At 40.2% G+C, this 18124-nt stretch overlaps 3 protein-coding genes across 3 annotated transcripts in view; 2 read left to right on the plus strand and 1 right to left on the minus strand.

Moving 5' to 3' along the window:
- Positions 1 to 15082, minus strand: part of fancm (FA complementation group M) — a 38634-nt gene extending 23552 nt beyond the window's left edge. The window contains exons 1-4 of the mRNA XM_070920475.1: positions 14386 to 15082; positions 14144 to 14316; positions 12868 to 12945; positions 12587 to 12745 (exon numbers count right to left, since the gene is read on the minus strand). Of these exons, the coding sequence (XP_070776576.1) occupies positions 12587 to 12745; positions 12868 to 12945; positions 14144 to 14316; positions 14386 to 15082 (1107 nt within the window). The remainder of the gene's footprint in view (positions 1 to 12586; positions 12746 to 12867; positions 12946 to 14143; positions 14317 to 14385) is intronic.
- Positions 782 to 10676, plus strand: soul3 (heme-binding protein soul3). The gene is made up of 5 exons (XM_070920476.1): positions 782 to 1348; positions 6360 to 6454; positions 7842 to 7983; positions 8096 to 8279; positions 8373 to 10676. The coding sequence occupies exons 1-5, from the start codon at positions 1111 to 1113 to the stop codon at positions 8542 to 8544; spliced, it is 831 nt and encodes a 276-aa protein (XP_070776577.1). The 5' UTR covers positions 782 to 1110; the 3' UTR covers positions 8545 to 10676.
- A 319-nt stretch (positions 15083 to 15401) lies between the features above and the next one.
- Positions 15402 to 17929, plus strand: iqcc (IQ motif containing C). Its single transcript, XM_070921020.1, has 5 exons — positions 15402 to 15483; positions 15705 to 15848; positions 15924 to 16287; positions 17020 to 17141; positions 17729 to 17929. The coding sequence occupies exons 1-5, from the start codon at positions 15442 to 15444 to the stop codon at positions 17762 to 17764; spliced, it is 708 nt and encodes a 235-aa protein (XP_070777121.1). The 5' UTR covers positions 15402 to 15441; the 3' UTR covers positions 17765 to 17929.
- Positions 17930 to 18124: the final 195 nt, after the last annotated feature.

The raw sequence follows: 18124 nt of genomic DNA on the forward strand, positions 1-18124 counted from the left end.
TTGCAAAGACCGTCATGGCTGTCACGCAGGCACACATATACATGCACACACACTCTTAACTCCCTGCTACCCTCTACCACTGGGTGTCCTGTGGTCAAGACATTCATCAATTTCGGGATGAAAATAAACACACGTGTACATACAACCGATTTCAAAATCTAATATAATTAGATTTCCAAAATTTAAACAGTAGACCAGAAATGCAATTTGTAGTGCTGAAACAATTAGTCCAATAATGGATTAGTCATTAACAGAAAACCTATCTGCAACTATTTTGATAACCAATTATTGGTCAAGTACAAATGTGAATCGAGCTTCTCAAATTAGAGAATTTGCTGCTTTTCTCTGTTTATTTAATTACACAATTTATTAATGTGTTTGGGTTTCGGTCAGACAAAACACTGACATTTAGACATTTTGTAGTCTAAATGATTAATAAATTGATCAAGAAAATGATCTAAAGGTGACCTGTGCTCAATTATAAACGGGTAAATTAAAAAAACTGCTGCTAAGATGCTGTTCAAAAACCTGCCAGTGGGCACCTTTTGTTATTGTCGCCATCTTGCCCTCTTCTGTGTCACTAGCGGATGAAAAGAGTGTACCCTGGTGGGGGTCTCGAGTATTTATCGTCTCGGGCAGCAGCAGCAGCAGCAGCAGCAGCAGCAGGAGGAGGAGGAGGAGGAGGAGGAGGAGCTGTGTGAGCCCGCAGCGTCACGTGGTCAGCCCTCATCTCCTGTAAATATCGCATTCACCTCCGGCTACAAAGAGGGAAGAGTCGCGCTGCTCCGCGCAGTCGAAGGCGACGACTTCTTTCTTGTTTTGTAGCGTATGAAAAGTACATCCAGCGAAGGAATAATGGCTAATTTAAGTCAGATATAACATTGCGAATATGCGTATGACTAAACGTGTCAAGGAAAGCTTCGTAGTGCCTGGTTTGTTGACCAGAAAGTAACGGTTGTCCCAATCTGGACGAGCAACTCGCCGACGTCCGAAGACACTTAGACGAAGCGTAAATTCAGCGGCGAATCACGAGTGACTTTACCTTTTTAATTTTTTGGTCAACCCACTGAGGTATTTTCCCCTCCGTAGGTACTAGTCGTACGAACAGAAATGGACCGAGGTGGCTGCCAAATGAATGGCGGCGGCGGCGGCGGTGGTGACCGCAGCGGGCCCGAACAAACCGGGATGATCACACTGGAGGACCTGGAGTCTTTCTCGGAAGACCAGCTGTCAGACTCGGGCAACGGCAGCCTCGAAGAAGAAGGAGAGACCGTGGAGGAAGACGAAGACCGACTGCTGCATTACTGGCAGGACGTAGCGAGGGGACACCAAGTGGAAGTTTCTCAAGGTAAAAAAATAATTAATACCATGATAACAAACACTGAGACATACAATGCACTTCCAGTTTAGTAACTAAACAAATAACTTTTAGGATTTAGTCCCCTCCGTTTTGGCCCAGCCTTCTTCTTTGGGATATAAACTTTTATGTGACGTTTACAGTCAAGTAAAAACAACTTGTTTGACTTTAGTTGAGGCACTTTGGCTCAACTTCCTCAAAGCATACCACCATGAACACTGACCTAATTTCCAGTGAGGCACAAATAAACCCGTCCCAGCTAGGGCAACATATTACCTGGCCCTCAGGCACACATGCGTTTCAACCATACAACTGTATAGTTTTTAAACAAGTTAATGCATTAAATACAAGACCAAACACAGACAAATAAGTGTAACTCCTAGCATGGAGACAGGTTGTACTTTAAAGTGCCAAACTGTTATATAACAATAACAACAAGGTTGTGTTTCCTCAAGTGTGGCCATGAGACCTTATGATTAAGTATTGCTATTATTTTAGTGGCTAGAAATTTGCAAAGTCAGAGAACACATTGCAGACTGCTAGTGTTGTTGTTTTTTTAATATAAATTGTTCAATAATTTTACCACAAAAAAATATTCTCAGACGAGTGTCTTTGCCCCCCTTTTATTAAACAGGGGTCTATTGTTAATTGCATTAAAAATTGTAGATCCTCTGAGTGGAAGGTCCTCCGTCACATATAACCGTGTTGCACTGAAAGCAAGAGATCACAAGTACAGTGAGGTGTTAGTAAAAAGCATTGAATTAACACATAAGCTAGCATTTCTTAAGTCAGGAAAATAGTGTTTGTGAGGCACAGCTTTCGCTCAGATCCAGTCCACAAAAATCATGGCTAACATAAAATAGAATAGAAAATGTATCTGGCATTTTGTGAGGTATACAAAGAGCCTGGTTGTCAAACAAAAAGAAAAGAAAACAAGGAACAATTTTTACGATTTACGATTTTGTGAGACCACTGTGCCCATCATTTTTGTCAGGGTTATGGCCTCTCATGAACTGTGTTGGTAGTTATTTACTGGGATATGGAATCTCTGTAATTCAGCATTATTTTAGAGTTCATCATGATTTGATTATTTCAACCTCGAGCTGTAGTAAGCAAAAAAAAGCATCATAACAGTAAACACACTGTTCACAGCTGCATCAAAAGGATAATCTAAGCAATAAAATAGGCTGTAATTAACACTGGTCACTCAAGTTTGTAAGTGCATGTGTGTGATCTATTAGCAAGCTGTCTGAAATGTGATCAGGACGCTCGAGATTGAACTGTTTTGCAACCCCTAAACTAAAAAGATGCTCTCCAACAACCCAATCCAGTGTCTGGGTCAGACTTGCAAACACTAATAGGTCTTCTCTGTTTAATTTGCCACTAGCAGTCTTTGTATTTATTTTGAAGTGGCAACATAGCTTTTGAAATAATTAATTTGACAGTTACAACTGCTTTATTATTGTAAATGTTCGTTGTGAAACCACATAAACAAAAGTGGTGGGGGAGGGGGATAATTAACTGCAGTCACTGATATTTCCATGGATTCATCTCCAAAGTATCTTGTCATTCCAACATTTTCTCTGAAAAATTGTTGACCAATGTACTTGGTACCTATTTCTTTATGTTTTTCTGTGCCTTCAATCAATGATGGATTTTGTCAACTTGTAGTTCCAGGAGTCTGAACGTTGTGCTCAGCTGTAGATGTCAACAACAGCAGTTGTTTTTAACTCTGGAACATTTCAAGTCACTGCTAATCACAGATCTTGGATACATACACCCGAATAATGGACCCATTGAGATTAGCTAAACTTCAACATTCCCGCTTCACAGCAATTCAAATGTGTGTTTTCATTACACGATTCAGATATTGAACGTTGCCTTGTAGGGCACAAAACAATAAACAAAATGTCCTCTTTTATTAGTTCAACTTGTGTATGGTAATGCTTGTTAGCCATGGGTTCCCAGCCTTTCTGGCTCGTGTCTCAGGCTTGTGTCTCCTTACAATTAAGTCATGAGAAGTTCACCAAAGTGATATTTTCCCCCTCAGATTGTTTAGTTAAAATAACTGTTAGATGCTTGAAAGGCTAAAAAGTGGTAGCACTTTACAAGAAAATAGGAATTATTAGAGAAAAGTTATAAAAAATGTACATAATTATGTGTTTCCAATCCTTTGGGGGTCGGTTAAGATTCCCACTGAGAATCCAGTAACACAGACTGGCACGTCCTCCTCCATCTGCCATCAGACCACAACACTAATTGAGGACGTACTACAAAATCACTTGCTGGGGCTTTCTGACTCAGGGGGGATTAGCTACCTTGGCTGTACTGGTAATGAGGTTGTGGCTGATAAGTCCTGGACTATGGTACTGTACCTAGTGACACAGGCCAAGGCCACAGTAAACTCCTTTGCTCTAATTGGGATGCAGTTGGGTGGACAGGGGTGAGGTGGGGGCTCTGTTTTGCTAGCAGTTGAAGCTGTTTGATTTGCTAACATTAGCTAATGCTACATATACAACTTTAATTCCACTGTAGCTAACAACTAATCCAGCACTGTAAAAAAATGCCACAGAGAGACACCACCTATATTGTTTAACTGGTATCCATAGCAACAAGTGTCATTGGGTGTCACATTTGAGACCCATCTATACTCTTTTATATCTTGAGTACAGTACAACCTATTGGAACAGAACAAAAGCTCTTTACAGGCTGTCTGATTTTCATGCCTCATTTCCATGAGCTCAGAGGAACAGATACCATCAACTGATGAGGACGCACGAAGGGCTGCTAGCTTGTAAACAAGATGAAATGGTGTGTTTTTAATTTCACATCAGCGAACACCAAATGAACAGTTAATGAACAAAAATGACCTTGTCCTACTCTCCCTTCATAAATATTGACAGTAAAAAGTGCCTTAGCACACCCAAGGAACGAAAAACAAATTAAACAGCAGTGTTCTTATGCCAAATGACACAAACCCTACTTAATTGCATGCTGATCTTTCTACCACACTAATCTGTTGTGACAATGCTGGAATTTTTCCATTTTGTAAGTGTGTTTGAAACAGATGAATGGAAACAAGAGTGAGCATGTTTTTATGGTTCCCATCGATGTCAACACACTGAACGTTCCCCGCAGTGGTTATCAACGTTTATAATGGCATGCAAAAACCCCTCATATAATTTTACACACAACAAAAGCCACAAATAGAATGTATACTAACCATTTATTATAGGAAACTGAACTCTATGTACTATATTTTTTGTATTTTTCCATCAATCTTTCTGCAAAGATTAGACATTACGTCAGGGTATTCTGTTCAACTTCTGTGCTAAATCCATGTCTACTACTGCTGATAAAATGTCAACACTTCCTGTTTTAACAAAATGCGTTTCTGACAGTGTAAAAAAAACATTCTCGTCTATGATGCTGCTACTGAATTTAAATACCTGTATAATCAACACATTTTGTATATTATACATGTGCTAATTTAATAAGAATATGCATTGACCACCCTATTTGTGAAGTGGTGTTACTGTAGAGTATGATGGTCTTTAAGGAAAAGTCTGAACCTCATGGGAAGTGTAGTTGTTGAAAGCAGATTATGAACAGAATACCTCAAAATTATGTGTCAGTTTTTCAGAAAAAAATAAAGATGGAAAATGAACATTACGGACCAGAGCTTTTTGGAACAGGAGCCAGACTGAAAATGGGACGTGACTACAGCCCCGTATTGATTAGAAAGCTCAGGTACAAAAACAGGTGTGTGTGTGTGTGTGTGTGTGTGTGTGTGTGTGTGTGTGTGTGTGTTGACAGTGCGTCAAGTGTTGACTGTTCTGCGTCAACACTGAGCGGCTCTAGAAGTGCTACCATAGAAACTGATGAGTTTGCGTGTGTGTGTGCGCAGTACCTGCCTGTACGTGTGGATAACCATGCAGTGGTTTAAAGCTGTGGTGTGTTTCCTTCCCCTCCTTGTCTCTCTTATTGAAGACACAAACTGGGAGGTAATATTTTACTGTCAAATTTACAAGGTCGCTATCCGTGCTGAGCCGCTCATTCTAATCAATGATTTGCAATGTAACCTGGATTTCATGAGATTCTGTTAAATGAGTTTCGTACAGCTGAGATGTCCACACTCTCTCACATGCACACCAACCCCACAGCTTTGTCAAAGGATTGATCACCTAAATACCACAGCTCCCTCTGACCCTGATGTCCTCCATGGCATCGATTAACAAAATGTGATTGAATTGGGTTCACCTTGAGTGCCTTGTATTTGACAGTGTGACAATGGAACATAATGCAATTATTTAATCTGACAACATCGTCATAAAAGAGTCTGCGTTGTGTTGATGCTGTTATTGTGTCATGCAGTGAGAACTTACTGGATGAGTTATGGTCCACTCGTAGTATTATGCAGTATGGTCAACACTACATTCAGTTGAAGAGTGTGCAGCTAAATATTATCTGGAACATAAGCGCAATTAAATAATCTATAGCAGGTTTGAATTTCTATGGTTGGATAAAAGTTGTGTCTTTAAGTCACAGCTCCATGAGGGGCTTCTTCATGAAAGATATGGTAAAATATGCTCCAGTATTACAAAAGCATTAGCTACTGTTGTAGTCCCTCTCTGCTAATACCAGTCTACCTGGCCCTGGGCAGCTTTAGTCAGTGTTCTCCCCATCAGCTCCAATAAACATTACACTCTGCGACATCCTGGCACAGCGCTCTGCCCATCTGGCAGCCTTTGCTCACACAAACTACCAACAGAGCCAGCCAGCAGATTACTGGAAGGGAGGATGTTTTATACAGATTAGAGACAGGAGACTACAAGTGTAGATATGATGCGAGTGGGGAAAAAAGTTGTATAGTAGTATATGTACTGTATGAACACCGTCACAATGTGAAAATCGTAGAGAGCTCACACATAGCTTCTTCTTTCATATATTTGAATCGCCTTAATATGGTTAAACTGACCACGTATTGTTTGTTTGTTGACAGATATGGCAGAGCCCATTCAACAGCTAACCAGCAACAACCAAGGACGCAGTAACAGAGAACACGTTCCTTTCACTCTCCTCGGACGCAAAGAGAAGGTATCAATCTGGCTTTTACTACTTTGACCATAACAAATAATCTATATACTTGTTTTATATATATATATATATATATATATATATATATATATATAAAAGCTATCAAATTGGTTAGCAATGACCTAGTTTAAAGTGTGTCTCCATCAGAGACTAGACCTGCAAATTAACACCTTGCATGACAAACCAATCTTTGAAGAGTAACAGTCAAAAACTTTAGTCTACACTTCAGGACCACAAGAACAGTCAACTGCTGGATGCAAGGAGCTCACATTAATAGCAAAATGTCCAAACTGGAGTAGCTGATAAAAACAAATTTGAATGTCCTTGTTTATCCTTGAATCAACAAGGATACAGAATTTCTTGGAGGAACAGACTTTTCCAGCCATTCCAGTTAAATTTGATTGAACTGGTTGTTGGTTCATTTTAGGTCAGATGTTGCCTTTACGAGCACAACAGCGTGTTGTTTAAGTGTGACAGTGTAGATTATGACGCATGCACACAAACTTTCATTTTATTGTTCTAACCAATAAGAAACTAATTTCATAATACTGAGATGCACAACACATCTCTAGATTGTAAATTACAACAACAGGCCTCTCAATAGACATCACATAAAGAACATCAACAGCATCATCATCTACGGTGTCATACAGATCTTCTTTGCGAGTATGGGTCAGCTATTTATTTTTAACAAGATGATCGTGTCACCCAGTATGATAAGCCGTCTAAACTCCTTTGGGGACCATATAAATAAAGAGGGCTAATTGGTTTAACTTGAGTTAATTAGTTCATTAAAACTTTGCTGGAGTCTCCGGTTAAACAAAGGACAATCATGGCCCACTATTCTTAGAGCAGGTTTCAGTGCCTTGTTAAAAGGACAACACGTTGATAGCAAGCAGATGTCAAACTGTAGGTCATACAGTTTAGCCGCAGTGGTGACTGTGCATAGCCAAGGTCTAAAATATATTTTTATTTGATCATTTTATGCAAAGGACGAAACAAAGTGTTATTTTCATCACTGATTCATCTGTGTAAATATTTATAAAAGTTCTAAGATATGAATTGGAAGAACTGCTATAACTTCAGGTCTGGGTATTTGGTAGTAGGTAAAAGACAACAGAACCATTTACTGACTTACTTACTAAACTTACTGACGTAGCTGATTAAACAGGATAAAACCACAGACATGCACCAGAATAATTACATTACACCCCCTCCCCTTTGTAAAATGTTTTCTGTCCGAATAAAGCTTTGTGAATTTGTGGGGGGAAACTCTGACATGTTACAGAAAACAGTTTGATAAGAAGACTTAATTCAATTTAACACAGTATTCATGCGTACTAACGTTCAAACTCTGTCTTGTCTTTCGTCATCTGTACTTTTTCAGTGTGGGGAGCTGCTGTATGAGAAACGCCAGTATGAAAAGGGCCACTGGGCTTGTATAACACTGCGTGAGGACACTTATGAACAGAGCATCTGCTATGGTTTCATGAGAATAATGAGATACATCTGCCAGCAGAACACCTTAGGTAAGTCACAAGCAAGGGACCATTTAACACACACAATTAGGTTCTGTCCCTCTGTCCCTTCCCGGCTTTGTCTTCATTTTCAATTCAGTTGCCATTTCCTTTACATTTCTAGGTGACTACCTGGGCATGACGCTCCCCATCGTCACAGTGGTGCGCACAGATGAGAACCATTCTGTGGTCTCCCATGACGTCACTGTGGCATATTTCCTTCCCTCTGAGCATCAGGCCCAGCCCCCACAACCTACTGACAACGAGATCGTCTTAGAGATCTGGCCCGCCACTACTGTATACGCAAGGTCAGTAGAGGATAAAATAAAAATTATCACTTGTACTATTCCTAAATTAACTGTTTATTCAATGATCAATGAACCACTCCTTACTTCCTCCAGGGCCTTTACTGGTCCCACCAATGAAGTGACCATCATTAATCAGATCAACGCCCTGGCCGAGCTAATCGACTCTCCTGGCGTGTGTGTCAACGACTCGTTCATTGTGGCAGGCTACACCAACCCTGCTCACAGCAACCGTCAGAATGAGATCTGGTTCCTAGAGCGACCCTGAGGGACAGGAGGATTAAGCAGCATCCTATCTGTGACCCTTGAGCCTCATAAAAAAAACTCCCTTAACACTGCCACTGCCACAGTCCAGCTACAGCCTCAGGTGCAACATCCTCTTCAGTCACCACCTCTACCTGAAATGACCACCAGCCACCACTCAAGATCAGTTGGGGCCTGAAAAAAAAAAACTCAGCCCTTACTTTACCCTCAGTGAATTTTTATTCATGTTCATTTAGATAGATCCTCATTTCACCCTTTAGAACTGAACCACTGCCATACTCTCATGGACACAACCCAGATGCTAAGACCAAGCATAGCATTCATCTCCTGCTCTTACATTGAGATGGCTTAAAAAAATAACCTTTCCTAAGCACACTGTGCCCTCTTGTTAAAAGTTGAAATAGTTTTAACTCTTAGCGCTCCGTGAACACAGTGACCATTGAGTGCTGCCAGCAACATGCAACAGCCTGTCTTTCCACAGCGGAAGCAGGTTCCCAGTGGACATGCAGCCTTATCTATATGCTCCCTTTCTGTTTGTTGCACAGCTATAATGCCCTGTCATGTGGGGTGAAGGTCAATGCACAACAGAAAAAATGTATTTCTCTGTCGTTCCCAAGCTTGCTGAGGTGATTTCTGTCACTGTTGATCCACTGTTTCTTTCTCTTTGATTCACTTCAAGTCTATGTGATGCCAGTCACACTGCATAAACAATTATTTTGTTTCAACAATAAGTGCAATATATACCAGATATCCAACAATCAACAAGCCAGTTATTACAGTTGCTGGGCCACTAACCTAACCCAATCTAAGGGTGTGTTCAGTGGCTGCTATGGCGGGTTTGGGGAGGGGAGCTGCAGCATGCAACACAACCCGAAAGACAACATCTAGACCAGAACTGGTGGCGTCAACCATTACTAAGCTCAACACAATAGATGACACTAATATAGGAAACAAACACCTACGAACATTTTATTTCCGTAGTTGTTTGTGCATGAATGTACGGCTACAGGAAGAGGGTAAAAACAAATGTCACACTTCAAACCAAATGCTGAAAAACTCACAGGTTTTACTGCTGATTGACAATCATAAAAGTACCTGTGTATTATATACATCCTTTTCTCTTAAGAAAGTGATGCAAGTCAATGCATTCCTCATGCTTCAAGTCCGTTCAGACACAGGAATGGTTACCTGTGGACCTCTTTCTCATGCTCTTTCTACTTGCTACTCTGTGTCAATGTTAGTGAGTATGCATTCACTCATTCAAACACCACTGCTACTGAGTAGAGACAATGCAGTCAAGAAAAGACATAGTGCACAGAGAACATCTCTACTGTGATTATACAGTTTTATTTTTAAATAGAAGAAAGCTAAATTCCGTTATAGGTTTTAATGTTCTATCACCAATCAAAAGAGAATCTATAGAGTCAGAGAGAAAGAAGTATGTGTGTTTATCTTCACTATATTTTATGCAACATAAACAAATTTATATGCGTCAAACCAGCTACACCTAGAGTTCACAGTAATGTAGGAATGTTTCTGGTTTGGAAATGTACATTTACTACTTGGGTGCCAGTGAAATAAAACTGGAAGTGAACTAGCCAAATCATCACTGTGTGAGAATTTTTATCAGGACAGGGGCATCCCATGAAATGCTTAGGCGTGAACTTATAGAGGCCTAATAAATGTGTAAAATGTTTAATTTTGTACTCAAATTGAGAGAAATTTGGTTTCATCTTATTTAATACTCACAAAAAAGTAAAACAAAGAAATGAACAGTTAAAGTTAGTATTGGGTTGGGAAGGTTGCCCAGTCGAGCAATTTGGTTGACATCAAGACACCAAATCCAAAGAATTAATTTTGCATTAAATGATTGTAGAGTTGATTTTATACTCAGACAGCTGTAATGTGTAAACACTTGCAAAGCCATGATACATGTGGGTAGGTTTCCCTTTAAGAGCCTGGTTATATGGGAACATCAAGTGTGAGGATTTAATTTCTTTCCTTTCTCTTTGCTTATTTTTGTAGTGTTTTTGCAAAAAGTGTGCTGTACTGTTATAATTCAAGTGCAACAACAAGAGCTACTGTGGTTTTCTTTGTTCAATAAAAATGTGCTTGTCTCCTGTCTTTTGAAATGTACAGTGATTCTGAGTTTTGTTTGGTTCATGCACACAATACACAAGTTGTACACAGTTCTGGGAGTATTACTGCAGAAATGAGTTTCAGTAAATGATGTAAAGAACTCATGATTAACCTCATCCCTTGCTAAGTGCTATCTGATTTATTAGGAAAGAGCAAAAGTCAAATCCCTTCAGAGGCTATTAGTGAAATCCCCCCAGTTTTGATTTATGTAGAACATACATATAGTTAACATTTATATTCTTACTAATGCAGCAACTGAGCAGTTTTGTATGAGAAATAACATTTAATCTTCATATTCAGTGTTAAAACAGATGCAAGACAAGTGTATTGGGCTGTGTTTCAGACTACTGTAGCTGTGTGTGTGTGTGTGTGTGTGTGTGTGTGTGTGTGTGTGTGTGTGTGTGTGTACCAACCCAAAAAATACTGTATATCCGCTACAGAAAGGGGCATTCCTCCATTTTTATGGGATCAAATGTGGCAAACAAAAGGGGTCACACCCTGCTTTGTTCTGAAACATATAGCATAACCCATTTCACAAGAAGAACTGGTGCTCAGTTACTGGGGCATAGTAACATGATGAGGATCACACACTGTGGTATATGAGAGTGCAGCCTATTACACAATACAGTAAACTATATAGCTGGTGTCAAATGGAGATGCAACAAGCTGATGGGGAATTAACATGAGGAATTTGATTAACAGTCTTTAGTGGCCTAGATGTTCACTGATATTACACACGCGGTCTATAAAACCTCCATCATGTTCAATCAAAACCACAATGCTGAGACACGAGAAAACAGGAGGCTATTTTCTGGTTATATGAACAAACACTTCTCTATGATGTCTGTGATAAAAATGGCCAAAAACTGAAGGAAAAGCATGTCTGCATGACTGGTTCATTTTTCTGATTTGCTCAACAATCATTAAATTCCACCTGAATGATTTTACACCCGAGTACAGTGTTATCTATATTTTGTGTACTGTCTGGTCAAATTAAGGTAGAGCAGTGGGAAATGGAGGTTAACAAGGAGGTTGCAGACACCCTCCAGTCAGGGGTAATATAAAGAGAAGGTGAAAATTGAAAGTCAAAGCAATTAAAGAACACACAAGAAATGCTCTCATACTACAAACAAAAAAAGTCAGAAATGAGGGAAGAAAAGACAGAAAGAAGACCAGAGCTATATTCACAATATACAACCGGTCTAAACATTCAAATGCTGGTGTCACATTCCAGCTGTCCAGCCAGTTGAGGCAGATGAAAAGCAGCTGCACATTTACAGTACGATACACACAGACAGTGAACCAACCCGTGACAAGGAGAGAGCATGAAGGGTCCGTTAATAATCCAGAACCCACCAGCACTGAAAGCCAGACCACCGAGTGTGACAGGATGCTGCTTTCAAGACAAATCAATCCATTTAATATTAACTGACCCAGTAATATATATAATAATATAACAGCACGCAGCGAGAGGAAAGACATGTGATGCTGAGATTATGCAGCTGAGGAGTTTTTTTTATAACAAGCAACTGTGACCACAAGGTGGTAGCAAAGCACAAACAAAAACATGCCACATGCTCTACATAATGATGAAACCAAACAAAACCACTGGAGGAAAGTTTGGATATAAAACTTTTGTCTCAATGTGAATGTACTTGAACATGAATACTTTGTATTTATTACTGATATGAATGTGACAGTGAAAACATCATGTACAATAACGTAGACTCGTTAAGTAGTTTTGGTTTCTACAAGAAACAAATTCTTAGTGCTTTGCATTGTATAAAAAAGTGACCTTCACATCCCCTGAACTCTGACTGTTAAGATGTTTATTTGTAGGAAAAAATAAAAACTGTAAAGACAGGGAGGAGTGTTGCTAAATATGATGCAAAATTGCTTGTGCCTACCTGCAGGTAGCGCGCCTGGTGAGCAGAAAGGACCTCCCCCAGCGGAACCACCACTTTGTCCACACTGCGCTGGTGGGAATGGGCTCGGATGTCTGGGCTCTCATCTGAACGCAGCTCAATGTGGGAGATGAGCAAATTAGAGATCACCGACTGCACCGACTGCAGGGACGAAGTAAGAGAGGAAAGGTGCAATTACATTTGAGAATGGTAGAGAAAGATTTTTTTTTATCAGACAAAAGGGAATTTATAGTGTATAAATATTTCATGTATATTGTTCTTACTTTTGTATCTCCTCCTGGAGTTGCACTAAGGGCCAGGATGCGGAATTGTAGAGTCTGGCTGCCGAGCTGTCTGATCACCTGAGTAACAGCGAGAGGAGCAAGTACGGGACATTGTTAGCACTTTATTTGAGTAGTCCAAATATTCAACTAACTAAAATTGTTAGAAGGCTAACATAAAGAGCACCCCTCTGGTAAAAAATAGAAGTGAGAGATAAGATAAAGTCCTCTATCAAGGTATATGTAATTTAATATCACAATGTGGATATAAATCATTATAAATGCTCACTCTCACAAAAGTGAGAGTTGTGCACATGATGGCCAGCTCTTGTGTGTGCAAGGTGTTTTAAAAATAGATCACTTTTAATTTATGTGTCTATCATTATTAATTTAGAATAGAGGTTCAAGACTGTAACTTATTTAGGGCTTCAACTAACAATTATTTCAATCATCACTTAAGCCTATAAGCTTTCAGAAATTGTGTGAAAAATGCCCATAACAATTCAAGACATTGGCATTTTACCGTTGATAAATGACATAGATGATTAATTGAAAATTGAAAATCATCGACAAAATTAATTGTTTCAGCACTTGATGTGTACGCACTACAGATGACATCCATCTTCAACATACATTTAGTTTATAATTAGTTTATGGAATACTTAGGTCTTGGTCCTTAAATAGATAGAAACAACTGTCTGGCTAATCCAATTAATTAAAATGAATGAAATACCTGACAAATCAAGCTACTCCATTACATTGAAGTAAATATAAAAATTGCCCTGCTCATTGATTTGCAACATTGCCCCTAATAGTCAAGTAATACAACCAGAGACGTTAAAGGGATAGCTACCATGGTGTACAGTATTTTGTCACATCACCCAATCCTACTAGGAAATAAACTAATAAAAGTGAACACAGTTTCATACTACTGTAAAGATGCTTTGACTGTTTCAAATCACAATTCTAGCTACAGTTCTAGCTCCAGTGCTTTCCCCAGTGTGTGAACATCCAGTGATGCACAATGTGAAGATGAAGAGGAGTCAGAAGTATGACCACAGCCTCCATTCTTTGCAACAGACTTCTTACAACCACCTCTCAAGTTTATAAGAGTGAGTGTTACTTAGCGAAGACATATTTTGGGTGGATTATCACTTTAAAGTCACTTTATAGCAGGTTCTCAATCAGAATTGGACATGGCAAGTAAAATATATCCTGAAACTATAGTCAGCAGTGACACATAACTGAAGCTGTGATCATTAGAGAGAGATTTATGTACCTGACAGTAGGCATGGTTGCCCAGCGCCTTGTGGGCTTCATCAATCACCACACACTTGACCTGCTGGGCCGGGCAGGTCTCTCTGGAGAGATCATTCACCATGACCTGAGGGGTGAGGAAGAAGACACGCTTGGTCCTCCACACCTCCTGTCTCTGCTTTGCTGCCGTGCTTCCTGCAGATGGACGACATGTTAGTGAAGGCAAAAAGGGGAGCGTCATGGTTTTTGTGTCATGATTGTTACCTGTCAGCTCAGCCATGTGCGCCTGTGGGATCCCCATCACTTTATAACAAGCCTCGATCTGTTGTGCCACCAGAGGTTTGGTGGGAGCCATGAATACAATCTTCCCTGATGGATACCAGCGGTAGAAGTTGTACATAACCACAGAGGCTATAAAGGTCTTTCCCAGACCAGTGGGAAGACACACCAGTGTGTTCTGAAACAGGGCAGCCTCTGAGATCTTCAGCTGGTACTCTCTGATGGGGTAGTTGGTGGGGTAAATCCATACCGTAGCTGAGGAGCTGTCAAAACCAGGCAAGTCTGGATATGTCTGCCCACCTGACGGGATGGGAGAGAGGGCAGTGCTCTCTGTTCCTAAAGCGCTGTCATATTGAAGAGAGTTTGCATCATCAAGTTGTAGGCTCTTTTCAGCTTCATAAACAGCGACCACCATCAGGTCATCGTCGTCATCTTCATATGCAAGGTTGAAGTCCTCTGTCCTCACTGGGTTCTCTGAAGTGTACGAGGACCCCTGACCTATTTCAGTCCATAGAGGATTTCGAGGAGGGTGTGTTGTAGCTACCTGTGCAGTGTTGCTTGGGGTTGTTCGGCGCCGTCCAGCGGCTTTCTTACCTTCTTTTTTCGGTTGAACAATTTTGTTTTGAGGAACGGAAGCACCCCAAGTCTGGAACAATGTCCTCTGATTCGAACCACTACTCATTTTCTTTAGTTGTGGCGAAAAACTTTGAGGAAAAAGTGGCATGTGACGAGCAGCAACATCGCAAACTGAATATATAAACACAGTGTCACTTCCGTCCACGTTTTACCAAAATATAACACCATATATGTAACGTCGGGTTTACACCAAAGTTACCTCGGTCATTTGTATACAGTTTCAATCGTAAAAATATCACTGTAGTGTAGTGACGCCAACATATCAAGCTAAGAGCTGAACCGCTACACGTATGTGGTTAAAATTTACAAAGAGGCTTTTAATTTTTGAGTGTGACACCGGAACAAAATCAAAGGTTCGAGTTCATCTCCCGCTCCCAGAGGCAGCGCCGTCATGTTACCATAGCAATGGACAGAAGCAAATGGGAGAGGATACTCACCTGTTTTCAGGTAATTAGCCTGCTTTCAAGTCGTAAAGCACCGAGTTGTGTCTTTATACCTGTGGTCAATTGTTTTTTGCTAGTTCGGGCTGTTTAGCTGCTTTTGTTGACTCCGGAAGACGGCTAATGGTAGCTATCGTTGTTAGCATTGACGTAACTAAAGTCAGGTAGTAGGCTACACGGGACAAGTTACTGTTGCTATAGTTACTGTAACTCTTCTGTCTACGGTAGGCATCTGCACGTGGATACTTGGTGAGGAACGAAGTCAGCCGTGCACGAGAAGACTTTGAAGACATCGTGAAAGATCTTGATGGAGGCTTGACCCATCTGGAGTGGAGGGAGACGGTTATCCCCATTCCCCACTTCACAGACACTGTAAGTAACTGTAAGAGAGTGTGATTTAATCAGCTTCTTGACACTCTTCTAATGCTCGTGCTCATGCATCATCAGGACGTCCCGTTTCTACGACCCAGCAGCTCTGCCAGGAAGCCTTCAAGTCCAGGACTAGATGTCTGTGCCAGTCTCCAGAGCCCAGCAGCAGCAGCAGCACACTTATCAGAGGAGAGAGGAGAGCACCTCCTGCTAGAAGCCGAGAGAGATTATTCACAAACCAAAGGACAGGCCTCTCTGTCTAAGGACAATTTCCTCAGCAGTAGTGTTAGATGGGATGGAGAGGGGCAGAAAGAAAGCACTGTGGGGGATAAAGATGGAGGGGTGATGGAGAGCACAGGAGGGTCCACCTCCATCTGGGGCAGTTTGGAGCTGGACATGAACTATGGTCACTCTCACAAAGCTGAGAGTTGTGCACATAATGGTACAACTCCCAGCTCATTATTTGTGTGTGCAAGGCGTTTTGAAATGAGATGACTTTAATTTATGTGTCTGCATCTATGATTATTAATTTAGAATATAATAGAGGTTCAAGATTGCATCTTGTTTAGGGCGTCAACTAACAATTATTTTCACAATCACTTAAACCTATAACATTTCTGAAATAGTTTGACAAATGCCCATGACAGTTTCCAAGAAGGTGATGCCTTCAAATTGCTTGTTTTTTCCATCTAACAGTCCAAAACCTAAAGATATACAATTTACAAAGGTATGAAACAAAGAAAAGCATAAAATCCTCATATTTGAGAATCTGGAAACATCAAGTGTTTTGGCATTTTTCTTTAGATAAATGGCGTAAATGATTAATTGATTATCAAAATTGTTAGTCATCGACAAAACAATTCATTGTTTCAGCACTTTCGATGTGTAAGGACTACACTACAGATGAAATCCATCTTTAGCATATATTTTGTTTATGATGGAATATTTAGGTCTTAAAATAGATAAAAAAAATAAAAAAATGTTTTAGTAGCTTCAATAAAAAATGTAGCATTGCATACAAGTTAAATTCTCTCACTTCATTGGGAGATGTTTGACTTGTTTAGGAAAAGATAGAAACTAAATAAAAGATTCGGGAAAATTGACTTTTCTTGCTAACAGATTTGTCTCCTGTAGTGAGAAGAACTTAATTTTGAATTCATCGTCACTCCTTCAGGTCCCCGGCAGTACTGCTTGGCCCAGGAGGTGCCCTGTACCCCAGAGGCCCTGCGTCTCCATAGAAACACCCTGACTATGGAGCTGCTCTGGCTCCAACAGGCCATTGACAGCAGGAAAAAGGTAAGGCAGAGGACAAGATGTAGTGTTTCCCTACATTTATTCAGCAGTGGCAGTCTCCTGCTGTAAGAAAATTGCCTCTGCTGCATTTATTTAGTGACCTCAAAAATAAGTCTGCAGAGTGGGTCCAAGAAACATCAGTTCTCCTAGAAAGAATACCTACATTGTAAGTGTCCGTATTTCAGTAATAACCATAGTATATTTGCAGCATCAGTAGCTACTTATTGAGTGCAATCAACAAGTCCTGTCTATAAGTCAGCCAACTTATACTTACAAACACAGAGGCTAAAACCATGTGTATTCCTACAGTCTGACCCGTGTGTTAAATGTGTAAATCGGTAATGCTGTGTCTTAGCTAGTTCAAATGTCGTACACAGTAATTGACAAGAAAAACCTCAGAAGAATCATACTGAAACATGTATGTATATGAATGTAATCATTTCTATATCTGTATAATCCAAAACCTTTTATAGACTGTTGTCATGCACTGGGAGTTAGCTCACCCAATCACTTAAATTACATGGTCTAACCTGCCAGAAAATTAACTTTTAATGATTTAATGTTTTTCCCATCTTTCTTCTCCTCTTCAGTACTTGTCACTGAAGGACAGGCTGAGCGTCTCCTGACAGCAGAAGTGATGTGAACTGGACGTGATAATGTGGGACTGAAGGCAACTGAACTCACTCAAGTGGCATCTGTTTAAGCTATTATTTGACAGATATATTACACATATACACAATAAATAAATTGTTTTCAGTAGTATGTATTTATTCATTTTTTATGTTGATCGAAACCAACCTGTACACTGTGTATGTTATTTGCAAATGTAAAGAATTAATAAATTGTATTTTTTTACTGCCGCTGAGGTGGTTTGATATTGTCCTTACCGCGTAAATTGTGAGAGGTTGAGTGGAGGTACTATTGTGCAGGAAGAGGGTTCATTCAGTGGAATTCAGAGGAGGGTCCTTGGCTATAAACAAGTTTGT

The sequence above is a fragment of the Enoplosus armatus genome, chromosome 15 (genome assembly GCF_043641665.1).
Source record: "Enoplosus armatus isolate fEnoArm2 chromosome 15, fEnoArm2.hap1, whole genome shotgun sequence".
NCBI classification, from domain to species: Eukaryota; Metazoa; Chordata; class Actinopteri; order Centrarchiformes; family Enoplosidae; genus Enoplosus; species Enoplosus armatus.

Excerpts from the sequence above, each read along its gene's own strand:
- soul3 (XM_070920476.1), top strand. The coding sequence starts at position 1,111 with ATGGACCGAGGTGGCTGCCAAATGAATGGCGGCGGCGGCGGCGGTGGT. Across the intron at positions 6,455-7,841 it reads TCCTCGGACGCAAAGAGAAG|TGTGGGGAGCTGCTGTATGA; the intron begins GTATCAATCTGG and ends GTACTTTTTCAG. Across the intron at positions 8,280-8,372 it reads GCCACTACTGTATACGCAAG|GGCCTTTACTGGTCCCACCA; the intron begins GTCAGTAGAGGA and ends TACTTCCTCCAG.
- iqcc (XM_070921020.1), top strand. The coding sequence starts at position 15,442 with ATGGACAGAAGCAAATGGGAGAGGATACTCACCTGTTTTCAG. Across the intron at positions 15,849-15,923 it reads TTCCCCACTTCACAGACACT|GACGTCCCGTTTCTACGACC; the intron begins GTAAGTAACTGT and ends ATGCATCATCAG. Across the intron at positions 16,288-17,019 it reads TGAGAGTTGTGCACATAATG|GTCCCCGGCAGTACTGCTTG; the intron begins GTACAACTCCCA and ends TCACTCCTTCAG.